The sequence below is a fragment of the Thunnus thynnus genome, chromosome 12 (genome assembly GCF_963924715.1).
Source record: "Thunnus thynnus chromosome 12, fThuThy2.1, whole genome shotgun sequence".
Lineage (NCBI taxonomy): Eukaryota > Metazoa > Chordata > Actinopteri > Scombriformes > Scombridae > Thunnus > Thunnus thynnus.
In genome coordinates this window covers 26,318,785-26,336,249 of record NC_089528.1, presented here as the reverse complement: position 1 = coordinate 26,336,249, position 17,465 = coordinate 26,318,785, and the positions used below count along the sequence as shown (strand labels likewise).

At 39.0% G+C, this 17,465-nt stretch overlaps 1 protein-coding gene across 3 annotated transcripts in view; it reads right to left on the bottom strand.

The window, feature by feature from the left end:
- The window catches only part of LOC137194591 (contactin-associated protein-like 4), a 134,543-nt gene that overhangs the window by 95,142 nt on the left and 21,936 nt on the right, over window positions 1-17,465 (bottom strand). For all 3 annotated transcript variants that reach the window (XR_010930987.1, XM_067606640.1, XM_067606639.1), the window contains exon 2: window positions 5,260-5,370. Coding sequence is in view for 2 of the 3 variants with exons in the window: in XM_067606640.1 (XP_067462741.1) it covers window positions 5,260-5,370 (111 nt within the window). In the remaining variant the exon portion in view is untranslated. The remainder of the gene's footprint in view (window positions 1-5,259; window positions 5,371-17,465) is intronic.

Sequence of the window (17,465 nt, the reverse complement as noted above, 5' to 3'; positions counted from 1 at the left end):
ACTGCTATTAACATTTGGCAAGAAGACAGAGCTGGCGAAATTAGTTCTTACCGACGAAAATGAAAATGTGGCTGCAGACGGAGTGAAACTAATGATGACAACAGAATTCAGACTGTACGGAGGGACAGAAGAAGATGGACAGGCACAATTATGATGAATGAGGAGTGGAAGTGGAAAAACGGAAGAGGTGGAAACCAAGAAAGATGGAAAATGAGAGAAAAATGGGACACTAAGAGGAGCAGAAAAGGGTGGGAGGCAAATGAAAGATAAAAAGTCAGAATGGGAAATTCACACAGAGAATAAGAGACACCGATGGGGAGACTTAAATTGTTGAGTCATTCACCCTCCAGGTCCCTGGTAAAAGGCGCATTCATCTCCAATCAATAGCCTATCAGGGCTTTTTATCCACTTTTGATGTCAAACTCTGAGCCATCAGGCCACTGTGATCAGCTACATCGGGTTAAAGTCTGAAGCACAATTTTAGGTCCTCTGGTCTCACTGCAGATTCCACTGCTATAGAGAAAAAAGGGTAAAAAAAAGAGGTTGTTGGCTGTCATACAAATGTCAACATTTGTATTCAGACGAGCCAAAAAAAAAAAATTCCCTTTATGTCCATGGCGATGTCACCTGGACTGTCAGTTCGCCGGTCGGACTGTCCACCACTTTGGTCCTGACTGAAATATCTCAACAGCTATCGAATGAATTGCTGTGACATTTTTGCACAGATGTTCATGTTCCCCAGAGGATGAATCCTACTGACTTTGGTGATCTTTTGACTTTTTATTCTGGCACCACCAGCAGCTTGACATTTTTGCTGCAGAGTGAAATGTCTCAATAACTAACAGATGGACTGCCGTGAAAATTTTGGTAAACACATTCATGTTCCCCTCAGGAAGGATTGTAATCCCTTTTCAATACTTTGGTTTTTATGATTAAATACCAGAAAAACTCATGAATATCCCATCAACCGCAGCTGTACTTTGTGTTTAGTACTATTTAGTGAAAGTCAGCATGTTAATATGCTGAACTACATTGGTGAACATGGTGAGCATCATCGTTTTAGCATTGTCATTGTGAGCATGTTGCTGACAGTAGAGTTTGGCTCAAAAATATGGCTGTACTCTCTTCAGCCACACTCCGACAGGATTTATTTCTCTAGGGCAGATGGGGTAACTGTAACATTACCTGACTCAGTGATTTTAATCCAGTCCAGAGTGTATATGTAGGTCATTTTTCACCCCCTCCGAGGTAATAATTACAGCCAAAATTACCTTCTGTCTTTTGGCAAACTCACTGGTCCTCTTGTAATTTAAATCCTGTCCGGAGTGATGTTTTATTTTAAAGTCTATTTAAAGTGTTTTGTTTTGGGGTTTTTTGCAGGAAGAGCTGCTTGTCCTTCTACTACAAAAAATGTTTTTGCTAATATGATGAGATGGAAACATGTTAACACCAACATATGGGCCTCTTTATGAACTGATATGACAACAGAAAAAAGCATTTTTAGCCTATATTTTTTACATTTTGGCAAATTTATGCCATTAAAGTTATGCTGAATTAGTTATTAGCAGTTCCTGTTTGCAGTGTATGCATGGATGTACAGACAACTTCAACTGGATTACTTTGATACTGAAAAAAAACTTTAAAATGTGATGTTTTTTTTCATTCATTTACAAGCATATACAATATATGGAAATTTATTGGTGATAATGATATCCTTGGGAGGTGTAAGTCACACTGAATGATATTAGTATGTGTTTCATGTCTGTGTGTTAAGATAAAGATTTTAATTTAAATTGATTTCTGACTCAAATTCACATCACGCACTATCTTTACCTCACCTTCGACTCTCCCGTGTCTCCCGTACAGAGCGTCTCCTGTAAATGTCGCAAAGGTCAAAATGCCATCTGGAATGATGAGTTAAATTACAGAGGAGCACGGCGAACATTTATTTCCTCAAATCTCCCTGTAATGTTAATCATGTCCGAATGGGGCTTCAGTCTTGTTAGAATATCTTTGAAGATTACGGTTTTTAGCCGAAAGACACAGACTCAAACTGACTCCAGTGGTTAAATCAAGCCAAAAATTCATTTCATCACTTTCATGCACGTACTATTTGCATCCAGCTTGGTTGTTATTAGAGAACACAGACTGTCAAAAAAGCTGCTACTCTACATGTTGTGCTGTTTTCTTGTTTCACCACGGTGCCTTGATTCACTAGATTTACTGAATAATTCAGTTTTTCAGCTAAACAATGCGTACTGTATCAGCATGTATAGCATCATCAGATATGGTGCTATGATATATTGGTACACCACTATCAGTGATCATAGATATCAATCACAACAAGGTTAAATATGTGTAAAGTTACATGTTTCAGCTATAAACTTGACTGTCTGATTAAATCCCCTGTAAAGATGCAATGTGGGCTGAACGATATGGACAAAATCAAACAATATGCAACAATATTGAAGGGATGACTATTGGTGCTTTCACAAAATATTTACACAATGAGATTTTGGATATAATGACTAAGTGGGTAAAGGCAAATAATAGAACAGCTAGAACAGTCTGGTAAGTTCAGAAAATTACATCACTTGACTGTAATGCAGCCTTTAAAACCAGGAAAAGTTAACATGATTTTACAATATCCACAATCTAAGACGATATCTAGTCTCATATTACAATATCAATATAATATCGATATATTTCCCAGCCCTACATGGTATTCCAAGACTGATTATCTTTGCTTATTTAGTAGGTAAATGAACTGAGAGTGTAGCTGCTCCTCACAGAGTAACTGGAGGAGAGGCGTGGAGCGTTAGCAGCAGCAGCAGCAGGAGCAGGATATGGAAATGAGATGGAGGCATTCATTTATTCATCGATTTCCTCAGCGAGCACCTGGGATCCCTCTCTGGGATCCTCAACCATCAATGTTGCTGTGGAGGAAATGTGACACACACACACACACACACACACACACACACATACAGTTTTCCTAATCTACCAGCTACAAACTGGAGATTAGATTAGAGAAATGGATCAGTGTTACCACAGTAATGAAGTTATTTGTAATGCCTTATTTTGCTGTCAAAGCAACAATAGATGATAGATAATCCTACAATCATACTGTATATCATCAAGCTGTTGTCCATCACAACCCAGGAGTTCTTTTGTGATTAAAGGATCGGTTCACAATTGTCTTAAAACAACAGTCTGTAATCATTCCTCCTGTTCATACTGGCTATTAAAAGATACCCTTCAAGTAAGTAATATGTACTTTTTTTCCACTATCCTTAAATAATCCTTTAACACCAACCCACCTGGATAAACCATATTTTTACCGTTTTAGATGTTTACTCTGTGATAAGACACGCTTTTGGAAAGTTACCACAATAACAGAATAGACAGGAGTCTAATCTACAGATATAAACTGTCTATTACATGTTCATATTCAAGCCTCTCCTCACAAAAAAAACGACACTATAGGTCGTAAAATTCAGTGGCCAAAAACAACCTATAGTTATGTTTGAGTTACAGACGCCATCTAGTGGCCATAGTGATTATGACAAAGGCAAGCGATGCTCAAGTTGACGTCAGTATAAGGTCATGACCTTATGAGGAGGAGGCAGGTTGGAAGGATGGCTAGATAGTTAGTTAGATGGCGAAAAGAAAGCAGCCAAAGCTGCAAGAGACCACTGTTTGCTTCCCGTTTCCAACCACGAGTTTCATCTTTTCAACCATCAGGACATTTTACCGCATTTTACTGCATTCATAACCGTAACGTGGTGTTCACTGTTACTGACCTTTGCCACATTTAACCACATTTCAAGTGACCATTTTAACCCAAACCATCATCTTTCACTAACCCTAACCAAGTGGTTTTTGTGCCTAAACCTAACCAGACCTTAACCACAGCGTTGTCACACCATAAAACATACATATAGCACAGGTACAAACAACCTATATGGTCATTTAATTTGGAAGACTTGTTATCACATTCATGTACCTTTTTATTGCACTAACAGCAGTGGTGGAAGATGTATTGAAATATTTAAGTAAAACCAGCAATACCACAGTATAAAAATACTTTACAAGGAGAGGTCTTGCATTCAAAATCTTACTTACACAAAAGTAAGATTTAGATTCCTCTGTTGCATTTCAAAAAGAGTCGAATGTCAGTTTGACGTATCAAAATATCAACTACAGAATGCAGAGACAGAGGACCACAATGTGCTTGTCAGTCCACTGTTACCCAAAGATCAAAGTCACGTCAGTAAACAGAGAGAGCAGGCCGGCAGCATTTAGCGACAAGAAGAGTGTTTGCTTAAAGTCTCGACCATCAAACAAACCGAGGACTGAGTGATGTTCTGCAGGCTCAGCTTCCTTAGTTTCCTGGGTGGTGAAAATCATTCAGATCCAGATTAAACTCATCTCACCCTCCCAGCTGATTCTGGGCTTTGATGTCGGGATAAAGCAGTGAAGCCCGTTCCCTGCAGAAAGCTCCACAACAAACCATGATCTTCATTTTGTTAAAGCCTCACATCAGCATCCAGCACAGGACTCCCTGCTGGGTTTTTATGTCAGACGAACAAACACAACTCACATTTATCCTTCTGGCATAAACCTTCACTACAAACAGCACCTATAGAGAGCAAAGATGGGAGCTATTGCTTGTTCTTTTTTTTTATTTTTCTTGTTCTGTCTTCTCCCTCAGAAATGATTCTGATCCTCTGTCTGTCTCTCAATCACCGGTGAGTTATCTGTTGTGAATCCAGTAAAAAAACTTCCCTGTTTGTGATGTTTTGTGCTCTGTGTACTGAGCTTAACAAAAGTCTCTCCTGCGCTGAGCTACACTGCTGCAGAGTAACTTCTCAATAACAGAGAAAACATTTGGCACCACTCTGCTAGAGTCTGGTAAACATTTTACTGGACTCAAGGAGAGGCTTTTAGGAAAACAACACAAACACACTAATCTAATCTAGGCCCCAGTACACGGACAACAACAATAACAACCAAATGAATGATAATGATAATGATTGCAGCACAGGTATGTAGTTATTTATCCAGTCTGGTGAGGTTTGTTATACATGCTCATCAAAAACAACAATATCTGTGGTGCCCTAGGGTGGCCTGGGGGTTGAACCGGGTTGAACCATCTCTCTCTTCCTTCATTTCCTGCCATTGTTATAGTCTTGCTGTATAATAAAGGCATAAAATAATCCCAAAATAATTCAAAAAACAGCAGAAACTCTTACTCACCTTCCCTCCTGTTGAGTTTGGCAAAGCCTGGTCCATGGCTGCTGGACAGCTGTGAAGAGCTTCTGAAGGCTGATGGCTGCAGATTGGACACCAGCGCGCTGTCACACACCTCTGTCAACCAATCATAAAGCAGAAAAAAAGCCTTAAATGTCTTTAAATACCATGATTTTTAAAGTGAAAGCTCCGACTTGAGTTAAAATGAACATTGCACAAAGATTTGTGCTGCAGAAATAATCTTTACAGGCTGTTTATATAAAAGTGTCACATTTGTTGTGAAGGTGTGGTGGCTTTGAGATTCATATTTGTGGTTTTGAATTTTTATCATTAACATTTCATGTTGTACTAACACTTTGTCTAATGTAATAATACTAAATAATTATGACAAAATACTTGCAAAAACTAATGACATTCCCATCAGCTGCTGCTTTACCTCAAATAGTGCTAATCAGCAAATGTTAGCAAGGTAAAACCTTAATCTAAGATGGTAAACATAATACCTCAGCATGTTAGCATTATCATTTTGAGCATATTATCATGTTGACGCTAGCATTTAGTCAAAGCACCACTGTGCCCAGTACAGCCTCATGTTAGCGGAGCAGCAGCGGCAGCTTCAGTCCTCTGTCTCTGTCTACACAGGATGCCTTCAGGGACAATGTTGAGTGTAGGTCACCCACATTTTGGCAGGAGTCAGAGCCCAACAAACAATCACCGTAGAAAGGCTAATAAAACCTAAGAAAATAGACTTGAAGTTGCAGCTACGTGTGTACAGCATGAGTGAAACACAAGCCTGTTTGTAGCCCGTGTATTGATTAGCTGAAACGTCTCCTCCGTAGACAAGCCTTTGGTCTTGTTTGTGACATTCAGTACTTAACATGTTACATTGCTTTCTACTGAGTTCTTGATAGAAGCAGATTCAAAAACAAAAATAAAACTCAACTTAAACAGCAAATTGCTGATATGGGAAGACCTTGTAGAGATTTCTGCATTTTTCACTTGGACAAAAAATTTGCAACCACAAACTCAATAAACACTAACATTAGTGGCAGAAAAATAAAAAAACAATGTTTTTCTTCACTCTTCACCCTCACTCCTGTAAATTGGTGGTGACATTACAAAACACTTGGTCTGGTCTCTTAATTATCAGGCAAAGAAGTTTTAATCAGGCCTGAGTACATAAACCAAAACATCCGTGACTACAAGGGTCAAATAACACCACTTCATATACTCTCCTACTGTGTTGCATTATCTTTTGTTTCTGTATCAGAGACACCAAAGCATCCGTTATTAGTTAAATGACATTCACACAATTTTAGCTTCGTTGTTGAAGTCAGTAAGACTCAATAAGGAGTTCTGTGCCCTCTGTTTAAGAAAGCACATCTGTTTTCCATTTAAAAAAGGGTTTTTTTAATCAAACCAGACCGTCCTTCAAATATTTCAGCCATTTCTGCAGTTGCACACTTTTTACCAGTTAAACAAGATACTACTTGGTCTGTAGACATTTTGGACGACCTTCTCAAATCAGAAAATATTCAGACTTTTATATCAAAAAAAAAAAAAAAAAAACCCACAGGAGCATCGGTTCATCTTGAGTAAAGGAAACAAAATCAAGAGACTCAGAAGAATGGACGTAGTCGAACAGAAGTACTTCACTTATCCTGAATGATACAGCACTTAGTGGACCAGAACACCAGAAGCCTCGATAAACACACCACTGACTGGCTGAGAAAGGAGGAGTGGAGTTTTTTTTTTTTTTTTATCATTGAGCCGCAGGTTTAATGTCAGCTTGGTGAAAACAGGCCTTTAACATTATGCTCCAGTCTCTCAGTGAACAATAAGCAGTTCTCAACAGTAGGTTGATACAACAGTAGGAGATTGATTATTCTCCATCTCTCAGCCTGAGTGAAAAAACTGTTTGTATTGTTAAAAACATCTTTTCAGACTAAAGACGTCCTGAAAAGCTGATAAACTATAAAAGCTCATAGTTTATCAGGTGGGAGTTTCGTGGGAGCAAAGGGTGCAATTTTCTGAACACACACAAGTATTAAACCCTTTTCAGTGACATTAACGACGAAAACCTTTTGAGTCTCTGAACATTAACATGAATGGCAGAGTGGAGTCCAATCATTCAGAAGCAGGTTTAATGTTCCACAGGTGGAAGCTTTCAGCTGTAATGGCACCATGAATGAACAGAGTAATAAAGTCCACTTGGATGAATGAATGGTGTAATACTGCCAAGATGGATAAATGAACGTTGTAATCATGACGAATGGCGTCCTGACTGGCTCATTACAGGCTGAGTGCTGATGGAGACAAATCAATGTTGTCAGAAGAAACCTTTAATGTTTCAGACACTTTAATGCTTTATGGATGATCGGCTGTAATAAAAACATCATAGACTATACATAATGCAATCAATAACCTCTAATTGGACTGGTTTTAATTGCCTTCTCTCTCAAAGTCACATAGGAAACCATTAAACATACACTAATGCACACATATAACGTAAATGCATGCAATATTTTTTAAATTTTAGCACTAGGGATGTATTGCTGCAGCTATTTTATTTGTTAAAATTGCATGACATGAGTAAATATACAAAACAGTAAAAAAGAAACACAGTAGAATTTAATATTTGTTTTATGAGATGGTCTTCACAGTGTAATTTTGCTCCATACATTTGATTCATATTCAAAGTTTTCCTCTCGAGCTCCAAACTGCGAGTTAAAAAAATTGCAAACTCCAAACTGATGCAGCCTCCATCTAAAGCCTCTCCGTTAATGGATGTTGTTCTCCACCGCTGAGACAAGAGCCAATTACTATGATTCACGCTGCAGTCCGATCCCGGCCCACAACTCTGACAAGGCTTTAGCTTCGATTACTCTGTCAGCATTAGTGTACTTCATCTCAACAGCACGAGGTCTTCATCTGCCTCTCGATATCCACCGCGGACTGATGACTTCACTTTTTATAGGGGGAATACTACTCCATCTATAGGGCCACTTCTCAACACGAATCTTCGACGTGTTAATTAGATAGATAATAGTATTGGATCTTGTATGTGATACTCTGTTATAATTATAGCCCCCCTCCACTCATCAGTAACAAAAATCTTTAAAGGAGACATATCACGTGCATTCCCAGACCTCTATTTTTAATCTGGGGCTTAACTGGAATATCTTTGCATCGTTAACAGTTCCAAAAACTCCTTTTTTATCATATACTGGCCCTTAATGCAGCCTCGAGCCGGAATCTGATCCGAAATATGAGAGTAGACAATGGATAGATAGATGATTCTATTGGTAGTTATGCATTGGTTTTGAGCTCTAGGCATATTTAATTCCTCTGTTTGACAGTCAAGTGGTTTTTAAATGCGGTCCAGCTACTCAATAATCATCAGAAGGACTCCAGCTCTTTGGTCCTCTGAAGCTCCGTCCTGATAGTCTTTATCCCTGCAGGTCTCAGCCTGACACACACTTATTACTGTGGGTGGTGGAGGAGCCCTCAGTGCGAAAAACAGGTGAATTACAGTAGTCTGAGGAGGTGAAATGAGAGGGAAGGCTCTCCAATGCCGAGTGCTGTAATCCCTGAGGAGATAATGTGTGGTGAGAGCACAGCCTGGCTGAGGTAACGCTTGACAGAAAGAGAGACAATTTGAAAACACCGGGACGTTTTTTTTTCTCGGTGGAACTTTGGCATTTAAGAGTCGACGTCCCAACAGTGTGACCAGTGGAGCACAAACACAGACAGCTCAGAAAATGCGGCTAAATGTTCAATACCTGCTGGACTCTGCAGCCACTGAACCTCAACACTGACCCTGACTGTGTTAGACAGAGAGCTTCCTGGAATATTAAACTACTGCACCTTCCTCTCCGACACAAACTAATACTGCTGGAAAACTAATGCACCTCCTTTCTCTTTCTGTCAGCCTCGACGTCTGATAGAGGGTAAACTCACAGAAAAACAGTTTTCTCCTGACATTTACATTGGAGGCATCCAGCAACGGCAGAAAAAAATTGACATTTGTGAATCTCTAAAAGTAGCAACAGACAGTAAGGAGTTTAAAGTGTCAGAATCACAATAGAATTAGATTTTAGATAGGATTTTTTTTTTTTTTACTTCAAGAAAAGATTAATTTAGAGCAAGTTAGGAGGAGTGGAAAGTTATTTTTTTTCTTGAGGACAGAAGTTTCACCGCCTCTACTGTGGTTCAGAATAACAACATTAACTAATCTAATACTGGCCCACAAAAAAAAAAAAAGGCTGCCCCGCTGCAGGTGAAACAATAAAATACGAGAAGTTGCACAAAACTCAACCAACAAGGGCAGGAAACCATTATGTTGACATCTGAGTGATGGAAAATATCTTTTCAGTTCAACAAATATCCTCCTGGACACCCATCGCTCAGCCTTTCATCCATCTATCCGGTGTCAAGTTTATCATTTTGCTGAAAATGACAAATGGTGAGTTTGACAGCGGTAAAAACGATTAAATAAAAATCTCTGGAGGGATGAGGCCTTCACACCGTCAAATATATTTAATCACCGCTGACATGAATAAAATGAGAAGACCACATCATTCACCTTCATTGTTCACTTCTTTGCTCTTTTGCGGGATAACAAAGAGCCCACAGTGACAGAGCCTGAATACCGAGCTCCACCATCACCTCAACAAGCAGCGGTGAGCAGAAGATCCTGCACTTCAGAGCCCCTATAAGCCCCACAAACCCAGAGTTCAGTGTTTCTCCGTATGAGCCAACTCTTTCAGACATTCAGAGCATGTAGCAGTAAGCAGGATAATGAGGCTCCACCGATGGTTGTTTTTGCTCCAGAGCACTAACAATCATCCTCAAGTAGAAAACGTCAATTCTCATTTTACTAATCCGCACAACTTCTACCTACAGTTTGACTCGCATGGGTCCGGCCCGCTCCTCCCAAGATATACACAGACAGAGAAAGCCTTAAAGATAGAACAATCACAGGCACGACTGGTTCTCTCAATGTCATAGAGTTCAAACATAGACCGAAAAGTTTTTATTTTCTTATTATTCACATAAAAAAAACATTTTTGTTCATGTTCTGCAAACGTTTTACACGAATTTTACCCCAAAATAACTACAAGACTCAGTCACCAGCAAGTTATTTGCTTCTATCTTATGTTGCTAAATATAGAAGTTTAGTATATTTAACAGCTGTTAAAGATTTACACTTGTAGATGTCAGGAAGCATTCGTGACCATCGGAAAATTGTATTTTTAAACATTTTGGTATTTATTATTGATTTACTCTTACTGAGGTCAATACATTACTGTGATAATATTCATATTGCCCAACCATACTAAATCATAAAAAACTGCGGACTAAATATGCATCAAGAAAATATATATTTCTTCACGTAGTAATTGTTTTATTCAGCAGAATCATTGATTGTTATATTTAATTAAAAATATATAAACATTTTGCTGGTTGCTCTACTCTGCTAGCTTTGTGGAGGCTAGTAATTCCATACATAAATATGGGAAATATGGATGATATATAGAAATGTAGCTCATATTAACATTTGATGAAACGCATTGGACCCCTTTAATGATATTATTTTCTTTTCATGCTTTAAAATTTTAATTGTTCAGAAATGTTTTTGTAAATTAACTTTTGATGTAAATATAATAAGTCATTGCACAGGGTCTCCTACCAGCTGATAGACAACGCTGGTCTGTGGGACCTAAAAAAAATATCCTTTAGATGGTCCTGAGAAAAAAAGCAGCAGCAATGGACTTTTTTTAAATTTTATGTTACATTTTCCTGACATGAGACATCTTGTCATCATGAATAATGACTGTCTGCACTCAGAAGAGACCACAGTTCATCTCACATCTCCTACCAGCAGTCAACATTGGTTTCTTTTAATCATGAAATCCCTGCCTATGTAGATTCAGATAACTAACCTTTACCAGACCTTAACTGCAAAGGTGACTAACTAGAAAAATTCTCTCTTGTAATCATAGCTGGAAATGTCACTTCACTCCAGACTGATGCTGCTGTGGTTCTTACTCTACAGTACCACTGCTAACAGCACACTGTCTGCCTATGACATTTAGCTACAAGTTTAGAAGCCAGCTCAGATAAAAAAGAAGCATTTCCGATATTTCCCCAAAGACCTTTTTTCTCCTTTTAATAATAAAAAGCAATTAACAATACATTTAAAAAAATACATTGACTTTTATTTTGACTAAGTGTGATTTCAGCTGGACTGCAATTTACTGTTCAATGTCTTTCAATGCTTTGAAGAACCCTTAAGTATCTCAGGCACGTCTTCCTCCTCCTCCTCTTCCCTGCCGGTCGTCTTCTCAGCAGACGCCTCTGGCTAAAGTGTCTGACTGACAGCTACCAAACTGTGAAGCTCAGCACCTTCCACTTCTGTCTGCTAACAATAAGAACAGTATTTGCTCCTTCCTGTATTTCCAGCTCTTCATCCAGCTGTCAAACACACTATTCCTACAAGATAAAAAGGTCATTATGAACAGTACAATCTGTACTTGTGAGGATAAAGCCCACACATATATATTCATATAAACAGCATCCTAATGCATACACCACTTTGCACCAATCTACCGCTGCCTTTGAAGGATAGAACAATCATCCTTCTCACTGAGGCTCATCACGCTGAGCAACGACGTGGGTGGCTGTGTGGGAGACCAGACATCAACCAAATGAAGTGATCAAAACAGCGACATTTAAAATCTCTTCATCTTTAAACAGCCAGGTTTAACTCACATAAACACAGACAGAGCTGCTGAGAAACAAGAGTTCACTTCAAACACAGCTGAAAAAAAAAGAGTAAAACCCCAAAACATTCACTGTAAATGATGAAATTATGCAGATTTAGAGGGTATGCTGCAGGCTACATCACTCGTCCTAATGGCTCAATGGGGAGATACAGTATCATAAAATATCTACTAATTCACAAGCTGCACTAAGTAAATGATCTGAGCATATTTGCTTGTAAATATCTCTTAATAGAGAGCAGAAAACCAACAAGCCTCCATGGAAAAAAAAAAAAACTGGCACAAAATGTAATTTTCTTCCGTCGTTCAAATAAAATACAACACACAAGGATATTCACAAGATCCAAGCACCTTCACAAATCGAATTTATTTCAAAAATTATACGCTGAATTGGACGCTTGGGATTTATAAAATTGAAAAACTCTGCATTGCACCCTGTAGAAGAGCTTATACTACAAACCCTTTTTATGCAAATCAGTCTCACTGACTGCACTTTTTGTCTTTTTATAAGCACAGCAGGCAATCCACTGCCTAAACTACATTTTAAGTGCAGTCAGAGTTGAACACTACATCAACACAATCATTACATGGTGGTGTGAGACCGGATATTTGGGGATTATATCATATCATGATACAGCATCCATATGTCTTTTTGTTTTCTTAAGGTGCTTTCACTCCTAACCTATTTGCCAATTTTGTTGAGTTAATTTTGTTGGGTGTGAAAGCTGTCATTTAAATGTATCAAGACAACTTGAAAAGGTGAGTCTCAACTCTCTTTTTGGCCAACTGGGGGCAGCGGAAACAAGTTGGGAACACAACTTTTCAATATGTTGAGCTTCTTGGCAAACAGTTGCTTATTTCCACATCCAGCAGTTACGGAGCAACATTATCATTCATTTCGAGTCGTCTATCTGTCCACCTGGTGAATGTAAGTCCGATTTTCACTCTCCTTTAGCTCTGTTTTTGCTCTCTACCAACTCCTGAGGGAAATATCTGGCTCTTTAAGCTGCTAAATGCTCCACTATGTTTGTCATTTAATTCTGAGCAGGTAATGTACAGTGGGTTTTTAGAGTTTTTTGCTCTGAAAACAGCTGCCTGCTGCGGCCGAAAATGACACTATCAGGGCAGAGAGTGAACCAAAACAGTAAAGTTGAGCTGAAATGAGCTGAAACTCACTATAAAGCTCCATAAAGCCGAGGGGAGCTGATAATTCTCTGTTGGTTCATCACTGCGAGCAATGCCTCTGATATTACACATTGTAATTTGATACATTGTTTTAATATAAAATATTGCTGATAGCTGACTTCAAAGAGGAACTAAAAATTAATTTTCCGCTGCACACATAACCACGTAGATTGTTGTCGGTATATAATGTTAGTACAGGTTACTTTTTTAAACAATATATTACATACATAACAGCTTTTCTGCTCAAAATGATTACAGTCGTCGCCTCCCACTCCAGAGATACTAGGAGGGAGGGTGTAGTTATCATTTAAAATGAAAGCCTCTATGACTAGAATTTGAATGTTAGTATCAAGAAGACACTAAGATGAATGGACTGAAAGCAGCATATACTGTAGACTGCACTATACCTGTGCATGGGGGATAATTTCCTGCTATAATTATGTTAAAAAGAAATCTACACATACAGGCTTTAAGTGGTGTGTGACACCATTATTAATATTAAAAATACTGTTACATTATTGATATTGAGGTGTTATGTAATTCTTCATCTTGTAGATTTTGCCTAATTTCAGCTCTAGCTCTATATGTTAGTCCAAGCTGCAATAGAAGAACACTAAAAGTGACACAGAGTCTGAAAAAATGTCCTCATTTATTTTTGTTTTTGGGGCAAAAGGGGGACATATGGGTATAAAATACTGCTTTAACCATCACATCTACAAAACTCCATACTGCACTTCTGTACTTCTTCTAAGATGCGTCACTAATCTATAAAGCACAGCTGGCACCGTGATGGTCCACTAGAGAGCTGGCTGGGATGGAAAAAGAGATTTATCTAGAATATATTGTTGTGGTGTGGGGAGCTGCAGCCTCTGGAGCAGCCGAGCTACGAAGATCACACCCCCAGACAGGCCCTTTACACCGTCACTATAACAGCTGGTCTATGGAGACCCCAAATCTCCGCACTGGCACTGCAGTAACACACATTTTATATTAGATCCAAAGGAGAGAAACTGGATGTCGTGACTAAAGGCATCAATGGAGCAGCCTCTCTTTGCGTGTGTGTGTGTGTGTGTGTGTGTACAGCCTCTTCACACCTTCTCTAAACCACAACAGGAGCTGCAGTCACAACATCTACTTAGTCTTACTTTACAGCCACCGTCCCTCGGGAGACATCTGAAGATAAGTGCCCCTTAAAAACTTCTCTGCAGATAATTTGATGCCCTCCATCCTTACCCTGACCCGCACTCACTCCGAGCTCAGCTTTCCTGTCTTTTGACAAATGTCAATTAGGGCTTTGCTCAGAAACGAAGGACACACCGAATCTAGAAAGATACAGGTGATGGTGTTGGTTAGAGAGCAGAGGATTTTAAGGTTTCATTGCTCCAGACCAGTATTATGTACATTTGTTCTCTGCCTGCCTCAAATTTAATCTTTTTCCTGCAGCTTCAAGTATTTTATCTTCGTGCTGATAATGCACTTCGCAAAAATTCAATTTTTTGGTGTTTGGTTGCTGGGGTCAGAATTTATCACACTGTTGTGATATGAACAGGCAAGACCTTAAAACCTCCTGCAGCTACTTTCTGCTCCCAGAGGACCAGCAGAACTATAATGGACTGCTCAGAGAGTCCAGTAACATCTGTTCACATATGAGCGCTGTACATCACAGCTGTGAAATAACAAAGCTATAATGGGATATATGTTGTAATAACTGAGTGGGGAAAAATGGGCCAATATCGGGTTAATACCAATATCTATCTTATACAAGGGTTTAGCTGAGGGTTCATTTTTTTTGTAATTGGGTAATAATGGAAACTCAAAGGAAAGAATAGGGGAACACATGTCATAATAATAACTCATAGTTATTACGCAGAAACTACCGTGGATATCATTCAGAAAGTATGAAGCCCAGTTTTTTACAAAAAAATCACTATTTGAAATGAAATTTCAATGTTGCATTATATATATTTTTTAATTTTAATGTATTAATCAACTAATCTATTTTATTTTGTTTGTTTGGCTGATGGGTTATTATAGCAAACAGTACTTATTTACACACCAAGTGGACACAGAGTAATTAATTTGGCTTCTTAAGCACCTTCACTGTCCCTCAAGGTCTGGTTTGTCTCCACTGAGGGAAATACAGATGGGTGACAAATTAAAAGAAAAGCCGGTACAGGTCTGAATGCTTGACAGGGGCTACAGTGAGGGGATCTGGTAGCTCTGTTATGCTGTGGGGGACATTTTGCTGATATGGTTTGGGTCCACTTGTCACCTTAGAGGGAAGAGTCACTGCAAATCAATACAAAGTTGTTCTGAGTCATCACCTTTATCCTGTGATGAAACATTTCTATCCTGATGGGAGTGGTCTCTTCCAGGATGACAATACCCCCACCTATAGGGCACAAGGGGTCACTGAATGATGGGAATCATATGCTATGACCTTCACAGTCACCACATCTCAACCCAACTGAACACATATGAGAGATATTGGACTGACCTGATAGACAACACTCTCCACCACCATCATCAAAACATCAAATGAGGGAATATCTTTTTGAAGAACGGTGTTCATCCCTCCAGAAGAGTTCAGAGACTGTAGAATCAATGTCAAGGCACATTGAAGCTGTTCTGGCAGCATGTGGTGGCCCATCACCTCACTAAAACACTTTATGTTGGTGTTTCCTTTAATTTATCACCTGTCTATATCTGCCCCAAATGTATCATGTTCCAATGCTATATGTCCAGGTGCTAGCTGCTAACTCTGTATGCCTGTTTAAAGCTTGGCAGGTTATTTACAATGAGTTTATAAAAGCTTTTACACTAAAAGCTGTTGGTTGTGGCTGGAAAGAGGGTTGAAATTAGCCCCATTTGGGATTGTCTAATCCCATAGAAAAGCTTAGGGAGGCAGCTGTGTGCTGCTCTTTAATTGAGGTGGCAATAGAGACAGAGAGCATTTAAGTCTTACCCACCCCAGAGGAGAAAACAATTCATCCTTCTCCATTGACTTTGTATTGAGTGAAAGTGCGTCCTTGTCATTTCTGTCTGCTAGCAAACAACAGAAAAAAGCCTAAAAGCTGCTGTGTGGTGGGATGCACTACCAACAGGGTAAAGAACCCAGAACTAAGCTGCTGAACCAAAAAACTGAGCCTTTAAGACAAAAGTGGATAACGTTACAGAGCTGTGTGCTGAGCGGTGGGAGAGACAGACCCGACCTGAGCTGCACAGATAGCCTGCAGCTCAAAAACCTCCGTAAAAACGACACATATACCTGGACATGCTGCTAGTCACAGAGAACACACATGAAAGTAAAAACAGAAAAGCTGTTTAATTGAAAAGTATGCAGTGTTTGTAAGATGTTTAAATCACAGAATAGCTAACCTGCATTCAGCTGAAATGAACCGTAAAAAGAGCCTGAATGGGAAATGATTGCATGTCTGTGTGTGTAATTTCTTCACCTACATTTACAAACTGTACTCATCATATCAGCTGTGTGAAGTATCATGCCAGCCTGTTAATGTAGTGGAGTTTGCTCTACAGTTACGCTATCTCTACTGTAGACATGATGTCAGCCCTTGCATTCATGTATTGCATCTTAATGTTATGGGTTTCAGCATATGCTATAAACTACCTTTTCCTCTCTGGTAGACACATGGTGCTAAAATAATCCCTTGACATGCTGAAATCTAATGTTTTTAGCTAGCTACACGCATTTTGTTGTTTTCCCCTCTTTCCACCAGCTACTTCCTGGAGCTTTTCTATGGGAGAGTCCGGGCAATATATTCTCATAACCTGGCTACAACTTCTGTAATTACACAATATTATCCCTTATTCAATTATTACCTTGTTATTACTGTGAGGTGTAATGCAAAGTGCGACACTGTCATATCCATTACAATGCAAAGGAACGTCCTTGCTTAACTTGCAGGAATGATCTGCTTACTGTATTTATGCATTTACATTCTTATTTAAACATATATGTAGCTAAACTTTAGATTAGATATACCCTTGATACCTCCTTGAACTGTCACAAAGCAAATCCAGGGTAATAACTTTGAATTTCCACAAGTAGAGCTTGTTTAAAATCCAGGTTTCTGTAGACAACATTGTAAAGCCATATCTATTGCAGTCCTGTATTTAAATCCTCAGCAATCAAGCAACTGAGTAAAATGTTATCAAATGTATTTGAGCACGATGATAAAAACAAGAAAATGTGAGCCAGGTTTGATCTTTCAGGAAGCGCTG